The 20,894-nt window shown below is 35.5% G+C and overlaps 2 protein-coding genes across 5 annotated transcripts in view; one reads left to right on the forward strand and one right to left on the reverse strand.

Annotated features, from left to right (window-relative positions):
* LOC138317258 (protein phosphatase 1 regulatory subunit 27-like) overlaps positions 1-5,513 on the forward strand; it is a 30,155-nt gene extending 24,642 nt beyond the window's left edge. For all 3 annotated transcript variants that reach the window (XM_069258808.1, XM_069258809.1, XM_069258810.1), the window contains 2 exons: positions 3,466-3,616; positions 4,338-5,513. In XM_069258808.1, the coding sequence (XP_069114909.1) occupies positions 3,466-3,616; positions 4,338-4,527 (341 nt within the window). In that variant the 3' untranslated portion in view covers positions 4,528-5,513. The remainder of the gene's footprint in view (positions 1-3,465; positions 3,617-4,337) is intronic.
* Positions 5,514-9,531: 4,018 nt separating this feature from the next.
* Positions 9,532-20,894, reverse strand: part of LOC138317290 (phytanoyl-CoA dioxygenase domain-containing protein 1 homolog) — a 28,686-nt gene continuing 17,323 nt past the window's right edge. For both annotated transcript variants that reach the window (XM_069258857.1, XM_069258856.1), the window contains exons 7-10: positions 20,669-20,774; positions 19,544-19,628; positions 18,044-18,239; positions 9,532-17,577 (exon numbers count right to left, since the gene is read on the reverse strand). In XM_069258857.1, the coding sequence (XP_069114958.1) occupies positions 17,446-17,577; positions 18,044-18,239; positions 19,544-19,628; positions 20,669-20,774 (519 nt within the window). In that variant the 3' untranslated portion in view covers positions 9,532-17,445. The remainder of the gene's footprint in view (positions 17,578-18,043; positions 18,240-19,543; positions 19,629-20,668; positions 20,775-20,894) is intronic.

Below are 20,894 nucleotides of genomic sequence, written 5' to 3' on the forward strand. Positions count from 1 at the left end.
TTGGTGCAACGTATCCTGCCCAATACATAGCTGCTTTGTTATTTCTTAATGTTATATTGTAGTATTTTCAAGGCAACAATGGTGTTAACTTTACTGGAATTAAATATGACTGGAATCAAATACATAGTTTACAATGAGGTGACGGTTTCACTTACAAAAAAAAGGAAAAAAAAGAATTCTTTCTTTTCCCACAAATCTGAAGTGCCCAATAGCCCTCCATCTCTAGGTTATGGTGGTTTGACATTCTAGTCTTAGCTCCCTATGAGTGATGAAGGCATGATATTTTCCTATTTCATTTCATTTTATTTATTTGTTTTAAAGATATAATATGGAGAACGGGTAAAATATGCACAGATCTAAATCAATTGACATAAAAAATGTAACCTCAAACTTTGTTCAAAGATCGAAATTTTGAAACAATTCCAAAACGTTTACATAAGGTTAGATGTGTAGATGCTTAACTATTTTTACCAAGAATTGTACTTTAGATAACATGCATTGTTTACGATACACTTTTTAAACGCTTCATTTTGTGTTAGTTAATCTGAACGTCGAGACAGACAGGTGACACACAGAGAATTCATCGAGCATTCAAGTAGATAGAACAGAACTGCCGTCGTTTGCAGATAACATCACTGGTTATCATCAATGTTTAAGAACAGTCTCTTAACGGGATCACTCAATCTAATCATTTAATGGAAAGGATTCTGCTGTTCTCGAACAGTAATGGCGGTTGTTTAGTCTACGGTATTGTAGCAATTAAAATCGGCTATATATAGAACAATGACGGGATATGTTGATGGTGTGATATTATAGAGAAGTTTATAATAATATGGTGTTGTTTATATATGAATACATGTTAATGTTAGATATCAAAGTATGATATTAAAGTGCATATTTGAGAGCAGTATCATAAATATGTAAATGAAATATAGACACACACAAAAAAAATTCAAAAGCAGAACGTTAGAGTTAAAATGGAGATTCAAAAATTACAAACTATAATCACGCCAAAGGTCTTGCTCGTTTATTTCTAAATTTGAATAGATGTTCTAATGATTGAATAATCCCGTATAGATTGGGCAAATCTCATTGGTCATTGATTAAGGCATGCGTGATTTCATGGGTTATTTTAGAAACGGATTTTATGGCCTTATCTATAAAGTCATACAGACATTGTAAAAGCCCCTGGACAAGTCTGCCTCCATGTTAAAAATAATAATGGCTATAGTGTTAGTTTAAGAAATACCATACCAGGTATCATTTAACACAAAAAATAAGACTTAACAGCAATACCAGATACAATATTGCCAGTTATTTATATTATCGTAGTAAAATCGCGAATCGTTTTCCCAGCGAAAACGTCTTTAAGATGAACATAGTTGTTTACCTGTATTTGTCGAATTATTAAAGCGCATGATTACATAATCTGTATGTGAATGGACGCAGCCAAAATGGCATCAGTAGCGGTAACACGCAGTCTAAACTTAAACCATATATCGTCGAGATATAGATAATAAAATACCAACATCAGTAAAGCAAGCGATAAATTAGCGGGTCATGAACAGTATAACACGAAAATCAGCACAATGTATTAAGCAAAACATTAAGGGGGTTATAAGTCGTTTTGTTTCTATGCCTGCCATTACGTCGTTTTCCTTAATTATCATGACGTCACAACGTTCTTGATATTACACCAGCCGTATACGTACATGTAAAAAACAATACAAGGCGAAGTCACTAGGTAACTGACGACTTGAGCGATAAAATGTTGTCTCAAATAAGATTGGCGCAGTAAATTTGATGTGTTTATGGATTGTTCTGGACTAGATTTTTACAGATTACACAACACGGCGAGACTTGGAACATACCGTATGTATGACATATTACAAGAAGCCAAAACAAGATAGCAGAGACTGCTGCATATAACATCTGTCTTACACACTGCTGTCAGTACCGCGTGCTATTTACATGTGCATTACGCACGCGGAAATGTATACCGCGCGTGCCTCCTGAACAATGGTGTTTTCTGTTCTACAATCTGCATCATACCTATGAGCTAGAATGGGTACAGAATGGAATACTTACATGGAAATTATAGATAGTTAGAGGGGGGAGAGTAACATGATGTGTTCCAATTTCTTCTTTCATACGTCAAAAGGGACGGAACTAAGTGATAAAAGACCATAGTTGATACAAATTCCAACTTCTCAAAAAACTGTTTTCTCCATGCTTTTCCTTCTTGGGGTGTTAAAAGCTGTTGTTCATATGGAAGGCGGTACCTTCATTAACATGAAAGCGCTGATACCGTTTGTTATGTTTGCCGTTTTATCAATTACACATGCCGAGAGGTTTTGTTACAAAAACATCAATTTATGTTTTGGAATACTCGCACAATTTCGACTGATACTATATTGGTTTAAAGCTCGAATAGGAAAAATAGTTTATCAAACAATAATCCAATCCTTTAGTATTCGTTCATCCAACCACAGAGAAGTAGTGTGTGTTTGTTACGTCTAACCTAAATAGTTTCTATTCGATCATTTGTCAACGTCCATTCTCTTCATCTTTGATGCTGATCAAATCTGTGACAAAAATATTTGGTCTCCAAGGAGATATCAAGGTCATTGCCTTATTCTTTATTGTGGGTAGGATACTTCTATTTCACAAGTTAAAGAAAGGTTGAAAGGTCAAGGGAGTTCCTAAACTGACCACCAGTCTCTAGAATATTATAAACAAATCACTTAAATCTGGCTTGATTGTTGAGTTTCAAATTAGGGGGAGATAATCTAGTAAAGAACTATGCTCAACTACGTAGGGTCTGGTGGCCAGTCTAGGGTGTTCCAACAGACACGAGTGCTATCTAACTGTGTTATTTCCTTCCATCTGTATGAACATATATATGAATATGCCAATTACCCGCTCTTGAAGTATGTTCTGAGAAGAAAGGGGATGCGTTGAGATTAATTTGAATTACAACATACCTAATCAGTAAAACAAATGTTTAGTAATCATGGTGACTGCATCGACTGCGTCCCGCCGACAGTGGTGGAACCAGATATTCATTACAACAAGCTTGGTTTTAATAAATGAGTGTAAATGGATTCGCGTGAATGACGTTGATTGCTAATCAAATAACGTCAGTTGATTTCAGACTTTCCTCCCTTCACTGTCTTTAGAGTTTTTGTCATTGAGTGTTAATTTCCAAGTCCTTGAAGAAGTCGACGACAGAATGACATTTCAGTTTTAACCATTTGATTGCAATATTTCTCTTCTCCTTAATCTTTCCTCGTTCTGTTAATGTGAATAGTTAGTGTGAAAACAAACTGTATGAAGGCGAGTAAAAATAAGACACCATGGTCATAATCAATTGCTTTGTTATCACAAAATGGTTTCTGGTGAGCCAGTGTATGATGTTGATAGAAAAGTTTTCTCAATTGTCTATTTAATTTTTATATTTCACAGGTTTAACCCCCTTACACCAGGCAGTATTAGATGGAAATATCATGGCCGTTCGGCTGCTCATTGAACATGGCGCCAACGTTAACAAACAAGACGAAGACAGCTGGGCTCCCTTACATGCCGCATGCGCAGAAGGACATGCCGACATTGCAAAGTAAGTTGTAACTGAAGGATTCTTAGTTCGAATTGTTTCCTCATTCCGCGTGGTTCAGTTGACTGTTGTATTGACTGTAATACTTACAAACTTGTCAAACCAATGGCGCCCTAAATGACAGCACGTCTGTGTGACTCCTGTAAAATTCAAACATCAATTTATCATAATGTTATTATGTTGTGGTAATATTACGGGACATGAATTCCAAAATCGTCATTATCCAATGTGCTAGTAAGTCTTGTAGAGTATAATGTCTGGGGTGTACAAGTCTTTACAGACATAACATCCTTTGCACATGTATGTAGACGTTTATATCGGAATTCCTCTTTACATCCTAAAATGCATTATAGAGAAATTCTAAATTTATAAAGAACACTGAATAAGTATTTGAACAAAGAAAAAAACAACAACAACAACAAAAAAAAAAAAAAAAAAAAAAAAAAACAACAATTTTCCTTAAATTCTTAATATTGAAATACATTGTATTCGGTTTAAGAAATGTTAATGCATCCGCTTTAAGATATGTATTGAATGAGAACACTTACTCTTCAGTGCTTGGCGTGATATAGTATTGTACATACTAATGTACGTTGTTAACTTAACAGAACCATCTCTTTTCAATACATTTATCAAGAACGCAAAAAAATGAAATCTTTCATAAACATGATTGGATCTAAATTTTAAATAGATATGTGAGTAATCGGTGATGATCTGTTTGCAGACTGCTTCTCCAGCACGGAGCTAAGAAGGATTTATTGACGGAGGACGGAGAGCGGCCTCTTGATCTTGTGGAACCAACTGACTTCCCAACCATCAAAGTTATGTTAGGGCAGGGAAAAGGCAATGCCTCTCCCCCACCCCCGGACTTAGGATCAGACGAAAGTGACGAAGAATCGAACGATGAAAAGTAGTTCATTTATGTGGTGCGGAAAAGAAGTACATTCGGTCAGTAGATTTTTGACATCATTTCATGACGCAAGCCAATGGGATTCCACGTTTTTTTCGTGGATCTTGTGGGAACGTGCTAGCAAAATAAATGGGACGATGAAATCGCCTGTGGAAATTTATGTGTGAATAATGTATGTCTGAAAAGGCGTGATCATCAAAATACCCCACAAGAGTTTACGTCATGAAGGTTCGCAAGGAAATTAGTGCACCCTTTGTACCATTATTCATCTGACACACCTCATACATAGAAAGAGGAAAGTGATGAACGGAGTATTTGTTTGTTTTTGTGTTAACCTTATATATTATCTTGTTCAAAGGTATCTGATGATATCCAAAACATCGTAAAACAGTCTTTTCTCAGGGTCAAGCAGTTGGTAAAATATTCCAAAAAGTTTTGATTTTCGAAACACCAGGATCGATCATGATAATCCGCAATTTAGGCAGCCAATTGTCGTTCACCGGAATGTGACGTAATATCAGATTTTTCTGGTAGTCCCATTATCATTTTAAAGAGGATTTTTGTCCACATTTGAAAAAAGCATCAGTTTACGCATGGAGTTAGGAGGTGGTGTGTTCAGAGAATATTCTATAAAGCACGAGGGAACTCGATGAAATACCGTATAACCAGTTATTTTTTGCGGTATGTATTTTAAAGGCAGATTACATTCAATCATTTCTCATTATTTCAAATTTTTGCGTTCATAGCAATGTAACGCGAAATCGCGAAAATATCTTCCCCGCTAAAAATAACCGGCTATACTATATACATGTAATTGTATTTTACATTATTGTTCCTGATGTGAATTATTTTGTCTATCAATACACAATTCTACAAATGACAAAGACATGCATCGTCTTCCCCTCTCACCTATTATTGTACGTATGTGTGCCATCCATTCACAAAGTCTGTTTGTACACACGTTTATAAATTAAATGTTAATCAAATTTGTATATCTTTGTTGTCAGTCATTTCTATAGTGACAGTTACTACATGATGTAGATTAGAATGAAGTGTACGAACGGACTGCAAAACACCAAAATCCCTTGAAAGTCATATAATCTGTTATTCTATCGTCATTGTAATTGTGATTTCTCCCATACTTGACAGGGTTATCCCGCGGTTGCTAGGGAAAAGATAACTCTGCATTTTACCGGGGTAGGGAAAAGACAGCTCACACGCGCTAGACAGTGACGTCATCAATACATGCGACCATTTTTACGCACAGCGACTTTCTTCATCATTTGTCTTTAAAATATGTGAGAAAAAGAATCTTACATGGGCCTGCCAGGTGGACAGAGATATATCAACCCTCGTGAAAAATTTCGACCATCAACCCTCGGCAGGCCTCGGGTTGAATAGCCAAAATCTTTCACTCGGGTTGAGATATCCCTGTCCACCTGACAGGCCCATGTAAGATTCTATTAAGTCACAATTGTCACATGGTTGGTTATTTCGCTTTTGCATATTACAGTGTTATCTGCCCTTGCGGATAGGTATTGATTGTTACTTCGTGCGTTGCACGCGTAACGTCATGGTTTTCAGAGAATAAGACGTTAGTTTCGCTCACAAAATGATGACGCCATAATGGATATGCTGTGATATGCAAAGACGGAATAACAATCGTTATGGAAACAATTTTCCAAAGTATCCTTCATGATTGCCTCTAAACATATATCAGAATCCAAAACCTCCTCCAATTTGGTTCCGCGTGATAAGCTGTGTAGAACGATGCCTGTAATTGATTGAAAGAACGCTAACCACAAAATTAACCAACGAATAATTCGATGACATTTAATTTGGTAGGAAATTCCTGATCCTGGATGTTGTAACATTTCGCAAGCCGCGTGACAAATCCAGAACCTATTGATATGCATTACACTGTATTCATTGACAGCAGTATATTTTCACTAAACGTGAATCTTGTACGACTTAAGTTGATTTAACTATCCGAATTAAAGCGACAGATAAACAGGTATAGCGAACTTTAATGATCGTCGGGTGTGAAGCACATCTGATGCAATGAAATTAGGACAGAAATTTAGGTCAACGGACTGGCCAGCGTAATACCCGCTAACAAATAAAGGCATTTATTGGGTTATATATGAAGGAATTTTGGTTATATATGAAGTAAATAACAGGAGGCCCAGAGGGCCTGTATCGCTCACCTGGTTTGTAATGTCAAGGCATGTTCTGAATACAGGTTCATTGTTTCTTTTCTGAAGGAATTTGAATATTTACCTCTTATTTCCCTATTGGGCCCCGCCCCTCTTGCCCCAGGGAGGTCAGAGCCAAAATTTATACAAATTCTGTTCCCCTTCCCCAAGGATATTTGCGGCCAAATTTTGTTACAATCCATGCAGAACTCTAGGACAAGTAGCGATTTATAGGATTTACCTCTATTTCCCCTATTGGGCCCCGCCACTCCTGTCCCTGAGGGGTCAGAGCCAAAATTTATACAAGTTCTGTTCCCCTTCCCCATAGGATGTTTGTGGCCAAATTTGGTCACAATCCATGCAGAACTCTAGGACAAGTAGCGATTTATAGGATTTACCTCTATTTCCCCTATTGGGCCCCGCCCCTCCTGCCCTCGGGGGGTCAGAGCCAAAATTTAAACAAGTTCTGTTCCCCTTTCCCCAAGGATGTTTGTGGCCAAATTTGGTTACAATCCATATAGAACTCTAGGACAAGTAGTAATTTATAGGATTTACCTCTATTACCCCTATTGGGCCCCGCCCCTCCTGCCCCCGGGGGGGTCAGAGCCAAAATTTATCCAAGTTCTGTTCCCTTTCCCCCAAGGACGTTTGTGGCCAAATTTGGTTACAATCCATGTAGAACTCTAGGAAAAGTAGTGATTTATAGGATTTACCTCTAGTTCCCGTATTGGGCCCCGCCCCTCCTGCCCCGAGGGGTCAGAGCCAAAATTTATACAAGTTCTGTTCCCCTTCACCCAAGGATGTTTGTGGCCAATTTGGTTACAATCCATGCAGAACTCTAGGACAAGTAGCGATTTGTAGAATTTACCTCTAGTTCCCGTATTAGGCCCCGCCCCTCCTGCCCTCGGGGGGTCAGAGCCAAAATTTAAACAAGTTCTGTTCCCCTTCACCCAAGGATGTTTGTGGCCAAATTTGGTTAAAATCCATGCAGAACTCTAGGACAAGTAGTGATTTAAATTAAATGTTGACGGACGGAAGGACGAACGGACGACGGACGACGGACGCCGCGCCATGACATAAGCTCACCTGGCCCGAAACGAGCGAAAGTGAAGGTTTATAATACTGTATAGTTGCAAATATTTGCGGAGGTTTATTTTCGTTAAATTTGCGGAGTTCGTTACCTCGCGAAATTATGATTTTACTGATCACAACCAGTCTGATGAGTGACGTTTTCAAAGGCTACAAAAATAATTTCCAAAAATAATCCCCGAGAATAAGTTTCAAACAGTAAATCGAGCACTATGCAGCTGACCCAATCGCGACATCTCGGAGTAATTTTCGTCAATCTTCGGAAATATTTCCGTAGATTAGCGGAAATAAGTCCGAGGGGATCCGATTGGCATTTGACCTTTGGTCGTTAGGTCAAGTTTTGACCTTTGATCGCTAGGTCAAGTTTACATTGACCTAGTTGCATTGTGCTTGTTAGTCTCTACATCTGAAAAAGTTTCTTCTTAAATGGAAATTTCAAATTTGATGACTCTCTAGAAAGAAATATTTCTGGGCGAGATACAAATTGAATATTGTGGTTTAAATAGACACCTTTGTAGACCCGTTTCATAGATGTAGTTCCTGAAGAAATCCATAAATGTAATTTCCGAATGCCTGCAATTTTGAACAGGCCTAATTTCTTTGGGGAATTCAAAACATTTGCGTTTCCGCTCGTGTTGTGTGCGTTATCAAATCTACGTCGCACTTAGATAGCATGTAAATGTCATAGAAACTGTCTGGAATAAATAGTAACTCAAGTGGCGTTGTTTCTGATAAAGGAGAGACATTCCCGAGAGAGCATGTATCCGATAGATTTTTTGGTTCATATTTGATTACACTATACAAAAGTCTATTCCATCTTCACTTTCAAAGGTCAAACGAGCATACGTTATTTTTGGTAATATCACTTTTTTTTGGTCACCTGGCTCGAAAACCACAGCACAATGTCCGTCCGTCAACATCTCCAATAAATCGCTACTAGGTCCTGAACAACTGAGTGGATTGCTACCAAGTTTGACCTGAATCATCCTACATAAGGGAACATACAAATCTTTAAAATCGCTCCTTTTGTTGTAATCATGGAAGTATTTATGGGTTTAACATTTTTTGCGGCAGTGTCCTTGACCGAAAGGAAATCAATTTTGTATCAACTAAGGGTCTGGACCGCCAGGAGTCAAAAGGCTGGGGTGGGATAGATCCATAGTGTAAATATACATTACATGCTTTTACTATAGTGAACCAAATACGACGAAAGTTACTGCCAAAATGAAGGTGTTGTAGTAATGACGACAGGTTCGGTTTTATTTAGGAGGATATAAATGATAAAGCTATGTTAAGAAAGATTACCAAAGCTTGGTCTTGTCATCGGGTGTAGACGACATCGAGAGGGAATCGTGTTTATGGCATATCGCAAGGGAAGTGCGTTTATTCATGTCTAATGGAACAAGATATCTAAAACTCCTGTGATTTTGAAATGCGTTTTTTTCTGAACAAATGTTTAACCTTCTGTGGATAAGACTAGAACTGAACTAAAATATAATCACGGAAAGTTCCACATTATGTGGTAATGTTTTGTAACAAACTAACACAAACTAATAAAAAAAAACCCATCGGAAACATTTCTAAAAATGTATTTAAGACGATTCTTCCTCTTTAAAAGATTCCCACCAACGTAATCAAAGTACTCAAAGTACTGCAAATACAACGCAGCAGACACAGAAAAATAGAATGAAATCAAATGAATTTCCAAAATCAAAATATACAAAACATATTATAAAGACTTTAATATCAAATATTTCAAGAACATTCAACTGATCACAGAAAATACATATGTTTTTTTTTTGACATTTTTTTCTTAATTAAAGTTTCTACATGAAAATTACAAAGAAAACAAAAGTCTTCATTAAAATGATGTTGCACATACACTTATTTTGGGAAAACCATGCACATATGAGGGTAGCCTTATAAATCATTTTGCCTTTACCTCAGATCTGTGTTTAAGATTCATTCAAAAACATTATTTTAAAGTACACAAAAAGGGCATATGATTAGTTTACTTTAAAACTCTTATGTCTATAAGCCTTAGATAGTAAGTTCAATTTGAATTATCATTAACAGAGATTATGTAAGTTGGACAGAGGAGTCACCAGCAGGCAACAGTTGACCTAGATGGGCTGTGTATTATATAACACGCTGTGTATTCTATACACACTCTGTGTATTCTACCAATCAGAAGGCAGTCTTCCCATGACTACTTATTGGTCCAAAGGAATATTATTCAATGAATAGGGAATTTATGAATGGAAGTTTATGAATGAAATGGTTCAAGAGGTCAACACTAGATGTCATTGTAGGGCAAGTCCTACTCAGTCCTACACATCAATAGTAAACCGGATAGCATTAATAATCAAAGTACTCAAAGTACTGCAAATACAACGCAACAGAAACAGAAAAATAAAATGAAATCAAATGAATTTCCAAAATCAAAATATATAAACCATATTATAAAGACTTTGATATCAATTATTTCAAGAACATTCAACTGATCACAGAAAATACATGTTTTGTTTGACATTTTTCTTCATTAAAGTTCCTACATGAAAATTACAAAGAAAACAAAAGTCTTCATTAAAATGAGTTCTTATCCTTAATATACTCTTTTGTTTCTTATGTTGGACATACACCTATTTTGGTAAAACCATGCACATATGAGGGCAGCCTTATACATTATTCTGCCTTTACCTCAGATCTGTAATTAACATTCATTTAAAAACATTATTTTAAAGTACACAAAAAGGGCATATGATTAGTTTACTTTAAAACTCTTATGTCTATAAGCCTTAGATAGTAAGTTATCATTAACAGAGATTATGTAAGTTGGACAGAGGAGTCACCAGCAAGCAACAGTTGACCTAGATGGGCAGTGTATTATATAACACTATGTGTATTCTATACACACTCTGTGTATTCTACCAATCAGAAGGCAGTCTTCCCATGACTACTGATTGGTCCAAAGGAATATTATTCAATGAATAGGGAATTTAAGAATAGAAGTTTATGAATGAAATGGTTCAAGAGGTCACCACTAGATGTCATTGTAGGGCAAGTCCTACTCAGTCTTACACATCAATAGTAAACCGGATAGCATTAATACAACAGCTAGTCGCGTTGTATTAAAAACGCTAGTCGCGTTGTATTAAAAAGCGAATCGTTTACGGTACTGACAGCCTTTACTTCCGTGCATCAGAGCCAATCTGATAAATGTAGTAGTATAGAGTCAACACAACGAGGTATATTATAATACCATATTTATTTTCTACCCTGTAAAAGCTCCGTATATGTTGTAGTACACACAAAACAGGTGAAAATATGAGCAATGTAAATATATACCTTTTTAAATGACATACAAAAACATACATCATTTAACTTTAGAACAATTTCTGGAAAAGTCGTAAAAATTCATAATATTAACACCTCTGCCATTTTTTCATGCGTTCTGAAAAAATCCAGCATATATATGTATAAATGATTAAAGAGAAGATAAAATTAAAAGGATATTACAAATACAAATTTCCTATGATGGAATGCCATGTAACTATAAAGATGATCCTTTCACAATTTCATATACTATAAACGTGCTAAATTTTGAGAATTTCCAGGCCTTCCGCACCAGTGTTAGACATTGGACTACATTAAGCTACAGTTCATAAATACACACAATATTGGGCAAAGGATATTTTTTCACAGTAAAATGTTCTTATCTATCTTAACACCCCCTGATGTAAATTTCAGTTCAGCTATATAATAAACATTTTAATTATGTCAAATCACAGTGTTAATTGCTCTAATACACAATTATGCATTGACTTCATCCATGTAATATACTTGCTTATGTCACCTATCTAATTTTACCAGCTGGGATGAATTAAATGAACAATGACAAGAAGTCAGACACCAATGAGGTAACACCAGGATTTCAGTACTGAGTGACAAAATTGCTGCCTTCGTCAAGTTTTTTCTTGCAATACATTTTGATATCGGAATTCTTTGAAATATAGGCTGCTGCAGTGATGTACTTAATATTTATTAACATTAATTAAAGCCATCTATTCATTAATACATAAAAAAATCACTAAAATTTCAGGTTTTTAAAGGCTTTTATGCGTAGTGTTTCTTCAGACATTTAGCAATTTTCAAGGGTTTTTCTAGAAATGCATCAAATTCAAGGGCTTTTCAAGACCTGTGTGATTTAAAGATTCAATATATATATCAATATATGTATAAATTTAGTTAACCAATATACATGTACATATCCGCATTTATAATTACATCATTAGTACACAAATTACATACTGGTAAATCTATAACTGTTCTAGTAAATTACGAATCCATGCACAGTGGCAACATGCTAGTATTTCCATAAAGATATTTACACTACTGCAAACAACAGTGTACAATCAAATAAAGCAATAGTTATAATTTGGACAATAATTGATATTAAATCGTGTAAAACACATCAAATGAGTTGCTTAGCTTTTGTTTTGATTTAGACACAAATGCTTGTGTTTTCAGGAAATTCAGGAGTCGTTGTAAATATCATCAGAGTGGTTCAAGTATTGCTAGTAAAATGTTTACTGGTCATGTAAATAGATAGCAAAGTGACAATAACAATTCCAAAAAGACGCAAGACACTGAACCAAAGATTGTTGTAAACTATGTTAGTTAACAAAACAAAGTACAAAATTAATTAACACATAAAACAACAAACCAATCAGCTACATCTGACTTTACACATTCTCTTGTTTCTTCCTGAATTTCTGCACCTGAGGAAAAGTTGACACTTTGCCAGGATCAGTTTGTTTTCCATGAATATCATACTATACAATGTACAGTGTACTATATATATATTATACATGTGTACAATGGTGTTAAATTGCATAGTGTAATATAAATGTACAAGAGATCCCAGAGGGATCTTGGCACCCACCAAAGAATGATCCATGTCGGACAATGGAATGAGGGATCTTTTCTTTGCTTTTAAAACTTTTACTACATACTGCATATAAAACCAGAGGGATCTTGGCGCCCACCAAATAATGATCTATGTCTGACCATGGAAAGATGGATCTTTTTTTCTACTTTTCAAATTTTTTCAAACTTACTACATATAAAATTTGAGACAGATACTTTCTCAGAAATAGCAGTAACAAACTTCAACTATCAAAATCCAAGATGGCTCCTTGGCGGCCATCTTGTTGATCAATCAGTCCGAAATCACAATATGCACAACTAGGGCCCTAGGGGAACCTACAGTTGACCACACAACGTTACACGATGTGCGGTGTCTCACAATGTATGCACGATGTGCAGTCTGGGCGATGTGCCCACGATGTGCAGTCTGTGCGTTAAGAACGGTGTCTGGGCGATAGTTATCGTGGTTGATATAAATTTAGGAATTCAATTTCATTCAGTAAACATGCGAAACAGTGATGGGGTTTATCTCTACTGTATTGAAGACACGGTAAATCTAAATCTGATATAAAAGGATATCAATTTTAATTTTGAAAATAACAATATTTTGTTTTGTTTTGTTTACTTGACAATTTACGTTCCTGGGGCTGCTAAACAGTCTACTGTAACGGCTAATTCGACCTTTACAATGCTGATTTACTACGTATTTAATAAACGTCTTCAAGGTTTTTTTCTATTGTTAACTTATCAGTATTTCAGTTTTAAAATTTGATTGTATATAAATAACTAAACAAATCATATAGATATTTTAAAGCAGGACAACTTTATCAATTAAGAAATTACATTTAGATATTCTAACTTAACTATACGCAAAATCGTTTGAAAGATACAGTTTTACATTTATTTTAGCTATATTATAGATTTTACCTGAAATTTATATTATATATTATCTAATTATCTGGTTTTACGTACATTCATCCAGGTATTCACATCCTTTTCTATACTAGATCTGTTGGACTTGTATATACACTGTATGCATACCTGAGACAGGATATTAGTTAAATTGCAGGTAAAATAATTCATGACCAGAGTGCAGAATTAGTGTCAGAGCGGCGAAAAACACATGCAATAGCTAGCTATATATATATACTGTAGGTAGGTTTGGGGTGGGGCTGGGGTATAAGGGAGCCCATTGGGTATTGTCTCTACGTGTACATATATACATGTAGTATAACTTTTAACTATTAATAAACCCCTCTCCCTCTCCCTAAAAAAAGATAAATAAAATACAAACAAGATACATGTACAAAACAATGTGTATACATAATCTTCATTTTGAGAAAAAAAATCAATATTATAAAAATTATTCTCAATTGAAAGAACAAGCGCACTTGATAAAAAGGTAGCTATATATAAGATTATTATTATTATTATTTGAAACAAAATTACACATGGGGTAAAGTAAACTTAACTAATCAGGTTATACAGGTACAGAGGCGATCGCAACATGCTATCAATTGTATTGAATGCTATAATGGACCCCCGGGGTTAAAGAAAATAGGTAAACCTTACCTGTGCTCCTGACTGATCATCTCAGGTAAGGTGTTACCTTCTTAGGTGGTGGGATGGGGAAAGAGGGAGAAAAGGGCCCTAGGCAGAGTGACCATAACGACAGCCCATTGTGCCTACATAGTTTAACAGTTCGCAAGTCATTTCTAATTACGTGTATGCAGGTAGAGTGTATACCTATATCCCAATAAGTGTATGTGACAGACTTTTGTAACAATTACATTGGGTATACTACACATGTATATGTACATCTATAAACATGTAATGTTATAAAGTATTTTATTTTATGCATACATGTACACTGTATGTGTAAACACTAAAACAGATCTACATGTATGAATAAAATGTCTCTTGACAACATTCGAATTATATATATATGACACTCCCCATTATTTTATATCATCACTTTTAGTTAATAAATTCATTTTATCTTGTAATAAATGTACACAACTTAATATCGATTTCATGTTTATATATATAATATATATAAAGATTGCCCAAACTGTCAATACAATTAAATGTGTATCAAACAAACTACATTTCAAATGTTATGATGGAATATTACACGTGTAGAAACATATGTTTAAACAGAAATTAAGTATTAGATTTAGATATCACTAAAATGACAGTACAAGTAAATTAGACTCATCAACACGGTCCGTTTATGGAATGATTTCGCAAATTGTGATTGACCAATCGTCCAGATCACACATCTGTGCGTTGTGCGATACGAACCACACAGAAGTGCGCACGCAGTTTTTGGAATGTTTTGCGGTCACACAACTGTACATATGTCCATTCAATACTTTATGAATGGAACCTGATAAAACAAATACTTTTATAAACAAAAGTTCTTGAATTATGAATATTAATCTGCCAGCTCAGAAATTCATATGTCCATTATTTAATGAACAAAGATAACCAGTCAGAACCAAAATACATAACTCTAATATTCCCCACTCGCATTTTAACACAAAAACTCTAATGCATGACTGTGACAATTGTGATTAAGAAAAAAATACATATTTATTGCAATGCGTATCAGAATAGATATCTGAAACTGAAAGATTTTTTTAGATTTTTCTACTGTGATAGGTTGGGGAGATACACTAATAATAATGTTCATTATAATGTAATGTTAAAGTGAACAGTCGGGCAAGGATGGCTAAAGTCAGTAAAAATGGAGTGAATGTATCCAGTATAATTTCTTATGAAATGGAAAAATAAAATCTCTCGTCAAAATCTGTCTGCGTACGAAGAAATTAATTTAAAGTATTGAAATTCTAAAACGTCCTCTCGGCTCACTATGTCCGTGGTTACATTTCCACGCAGCCTCGCTTTCAATGCTTTCAACTTTTCTTTACTTTAATGGTCAGAACTAGGAAACTAAGCAGAACTTGACCGTCGTATTAATATGTGAGAACTTTTGGAAGGCCAATGAACGCATTTAGACTGGTTTTCTTTGCCCGACTATTCACTTTAAATGTTAAAATATTTGGTCAATAATTATACTATACCAGATTTGTTTGGAGTTGGCTAATAAGGCTTTGCCTGTTGCCAAATCCATTTGCACATTATTTGCAATAAAATTTGCTGAAATGAAATGAAATGAAATGTAAGAAAATACTTTCTGAATAAAAGCGATAACAAACTTTAACTATCAAAATCCAAGATGACTGCCTGGTGGCCATCTTGTGGACTGATCGGTTTCAAAACGCAATATGTACAACTAGCTATAGGGCCCTAGGGGAACCTAAATATTTAATTGGAGACAGACCCCTTCAGTACTTTCTGAGAAAAAGCAATAACAAACTTTAACTATCAAAATCCTGGTGGTCATCTTTTGAATCGATCTGTCCCAAAATGCAATATGCACAACTAGGGCTCTAGGGGAACCTACATATGAATTTTGAGACAGATCCCTTCAGTACTTTCTGAGAAATAGCGATAACAAAAATTGTCAATGGACAGTCGGACGGACCACGGACCACAGACAAAAAGCTACTTGAATCTGATAATGGTGGGCTAAAAAGATTGCTTCTGTACTTTCTGAGAAATAGCAGTAACAAACTTCAATTATCAAATCCAAGATGGCATCCTGTCGGTCATTTTGGTCACAGATCTGTCCCAAAATGCTAAATTCATAACTAGGGCCCTAGGGGAGCCTGTACATGAAACTGGAAAAGATCCCTTCACTATTTTCTAAGAAATAGCCGTGACAAGAATTGTTAACCGACGGAAAAATGACGGACCACAGACATAAAAGCGATGATGGTGGGCTAAAAAGGTCTAAAGAAAACTGATAAATATAATTCCATCACCCACACCACATACTCTACGCATGACACTTCTTTTAAAATTATACTTTTCATATAAAAAATATTTAGATGTTTCAATCAACTAAACATAACGTAAACAGAAAGTGAAACACGATAGATAACATGGTTATGTAAATATCCCGTTAGAACAATAGATGTTATCACAATGTTTATTTGATCACATCACTTATCAGCTCCTCAAGGTACTATCATCCCTTAATACTCCAGGGGTTACTATCACTGTTGTAATATCCAGCCCTGGACGTGTCATAGCAAAACTGAAGACTTTGTGCGACAACAGATAAGACATGTAGTTTGTTCCTTTTCTGTACTTCATAATAATTGAATAATGGCACATTATGTCACTATAAGTTGAGCACCACACTCTAATCTTTAAGGCAGTTTCTGTGGGCCTGTGATTGGTCATTTAACCCCTGGAATAGTGAGGATAGGTACAGTCAAGTTTTTTTGAAAATAAAACATCATGTCTGTTTTGTTCAAATCTTCCAAAGTAAACATTATGAAAAAATAATGTTCCCAATTTGCACCTGTATTTTCAGCAGGATGAACTTTTCCGATCTCAGAATTTGTCATCATTGTAAACACAACCAATAGGTCTCTCTGGGGTACCTTCTGTTTGTTTTTTTTTAAAGATATATTTCAACTCCTGTTAGTATGTCTATTTCCAAGCACTATTGACCCCTGGTCTACTGGTGACCTAGGCCTTTGTCCACATCTGACCTAAGCCTTTGTCCATATATAAATGATCTAAGACTTCATCTACAACTGACCTAAGCCTTTGTTCCTTTGTCCCCTACTAATCTATGCCTTTGTCCATTTTGAAGCGTCCCCCTCTTGCTCGCGATGAGCATTCACATGATGGTTGACATGCACAATTTCCCATTTTTTCATCCATGGACCTTGTATAGTGATGTCAAACTCCTCATTAACGTCCTGAAAATAAACAAAACAGACATTACATGGATATCATAATATTACTTAGAGTATATCCTGGGGTGTCTTTAAAGAAATGGACATTATAAATTATATGTAAATTTTTATTGCAGTCCCACTGTGTAATCTTACCAAGTGCAGTTGGCATTCATCAGTCTATTAACTGCCATATGCTTATTATGACATCATTATCATCGTGACATCACAAGTGTTGTGGCAGCAATCATGAAAGATGGCTGTTCAAATGGCTGTTTTATCTTTAATGATATAAATGAATTATTTATTCATCATAGACGCAAAATCTCTTGAGATTTTGTCATAAAATTGTTATCAAATGTAAATATAAGCATTTGAATGTCTTTCAGTTTGGCATTCATAGCGCGCTTCATGGAATTCTCCTCTTTCCAGTTGGCGTTCATTTTGGCTATGAATGCCAATTGAAAGACACTAAATGCTTCATACTTGCCTGGCCAGTCACAGCTTCTTGAGCTTTAACATGTCTGTTCAAACCATTAAACTCTTCCCAGTCTATCTTCATGTCTGGGTCCTTTGACGATCTCATCAATATACCTTCTTTTATACCATAAAATCCAACAGGCTCTGAAGGTCGCTGCCATCTTAAGTCGAAACTCCATCGAATTTGTTTGGACATGTTTGGAAGACTGAAAAAAAGAGCCCAGAGTTATTGTATGGCTCACCTGGTTTGTATAATGCCAAGAAATGTTCTGAATACAGGTTCATTGTTTCATTTCTGATAGAATTTGAATATTTACCTCTAATTCCCATATTGGGCCCAGCCCCTCCTGCCCCCAGGGGGTCAGAGCCAAAATTTATTCAAGTTCTGTTCCCCTTCTCCCAAGGATGTTTGTGGTCTAATTTTGTCACAATCCATGAATAACTCTATGACTAGTAGAGATTTAAAGGAAATGTTGAAGGACGACGGACGGAAGGATGACGGACGACGGACACAGCACCATGACATTAGCTCACCGACCCTTACGGCCAGGTGAGCTAACAATGTAAAATGGTTTAACTTTTGAATGCAGTAAACAGTTCAAAACTTTTTTCCTGTATTTTCTGATTTGATAAATATAGTTTTTATTATACATAGCTCTATAAATCTTTTTTTTTTTCACATTGAAGTCTTAATTCCTTTCTCATTTCAGTCAGAACATGTAGAAGGTTTAAACTAAATTCAAAATTGTGCTCTCAGAAAAGTGCAATCTAATTAAAATTCGACTTGTAATTCTGCTCCACTACTATGGTCTGTGTTACGCTCCAATACAAGATCTAACAACTCTCCGTTCGGGGTCACATCAGCATGACCCCTGGCCTAGAATCGCAACATCTAGGGATGTACTGTTAGAACTTCCGAATACATCAACTATACCAAAGAATCCCTGTATTTACAGTTAGCTGTGTGTGCTTTCATTCCATGGAAGTCATCAAAAGGTATCCCAGCATTTGTGTTTCAAAATCCTGTACAAAGGGCAATAACTCTAACTATGATAATCAAATTGGCAATAACTAGAATCTAATATACATGTGTACGGTAAAACCATGGTTTAACGAACCTCATGAGGTCTGGGGGACCAACGAAATCACTTTGTAAAACATAAATTGTTATACATTGTACACATGTTACAGACAATTTGTAGGAATCTTGACGGGGAGTGAAAATTGAGTGATTGCCAGCTGTCAATCAAACCGCACGTGACTAAGCATTTTGTATTGTGTATGTTACGATGTTTGCTCTGACATTAAACGAAAACTTAAAATGCTTTAGAACAATTGTGTGTGAACACTAGGCATGGCCACATACTGCCTGGCGACCAGTCAATTATGATGTAATAACCATGAATTGATTGTAAGCATGTTCCTTATAAACATGTTTTACTGTAACTACAAATCAGATTTCCTCCTTAATCCAACCATACTACACTGATAGACATTGTTATAGTCGTACCTCCTGTGTGGTATGAGATTGTTGAAGAGAAGCATCCCTCTATATGGTATAGGGCAGATCTGTTTATCATTTTCAACATCAATATCTGAAAAGGAAGCAAAAAGATTTCATTAACATCACATCAAACAGTGAAAAAAATGAAATAAATACAAGTGAAAAGCTGTGATTAATTGATATCGCGGCCTTGAGGACATTTTATAGTTACATACTTGGTAAATTTTGAAAGTGTCACTGAAAGGGAGACAGATTGTACACAGAAATAATGTCAAAAAAGCCTATTCAGGCATTTAATTTCCTTATCAAAATAGGGTCGGTAGGTGGGGAGAAATTTTTTTTTTTCTTGAATTTTTTTTAGTGTCTTTCACTCTAAAATGATGGTCGGAACCGGAGTCAGAGATCCAAATCCCGACTTTTTAAATTTTTTTTAGTAGAAAAGTGGAAAAAAAATTAAGGTCGGGGGTAAAAAATTAGGGTCGTCGGGTAACCCTAAACAGACATTTTTTTTTGTTTGGGCCTAATTGTTACTATTATTTCACAGAACCAGAACCTTCATCCAGACACTGTGTAAGGATTATTCTCGCCATGTTTAATTGAAATCTGTCCAGTAGCTTAGGAGGGTAGTCAGTCAATTGTTGTGTCTACAGATGGGTTATATATAAGTAATTGCTAAATAAAGAGAGGCAAACAGTTCATAAAACCAAAATGAATATCCCTTGTTTTGGTATATGATGAGGATATACATTAATAATTGGTACAGAACACAATACTCATATCCATACCATTCAGATCAGAAAATAAGATCAGTAAAATTACAAATACTCATATCCATACCATTCAGATCAGAAAATAAGATCAGTAAAATTACAAAGTAAAAATTTTGAAAATAATATTACACAATATTATGCTTAATTTCGCTATTTGCACATGTGAGACTTTCTTTATTTTCATGATAGATACACTTTCATACTTTTAACAACAAGGTTTATACATGTACAAAATTTTAACCATGGGAAATTTTCATGATCAAGCGAACTTCATGTAATTAGCGAAAATCCCACCTCGCGTAAATTTCCATGCTTACAGTAGTCAGTGTGGTAGGCAGCATACAGCTGTCGCCCAGCTTACCTAAAGATTTCTTCATTTCCTCTTCCTCCAGCATCACATACCATGTGCCACCATGACAACATTGATGAGTGGCTATCTTTCCAGTCTTATGACCCTTGCTCATCATCTGGTGAGTATTATGGATACAATCAATTCTTTAGCAATTACACACACGTTTCCTAGCATACATATAAACAAGAAATTTTAAAGGTACTACCCTGGTAATAAACGAAAAGCAAACAAAATT

The sequence above is a fragment of the Argopecten irradians genome, chromosome 3 (assembly GCF_041381155.1).
Source record: "Argopecten irradians isolate NY chromosome 3, Ai_NY, whole genome shotgun sequence".
Classification (NCBI taxonomy): domain Eukaryota; kingdom Metazoa; phylum Mollusca; class Bivalvia; order Pectinida; family Pectinidae; genus Argopecten; species Argopecten irradians.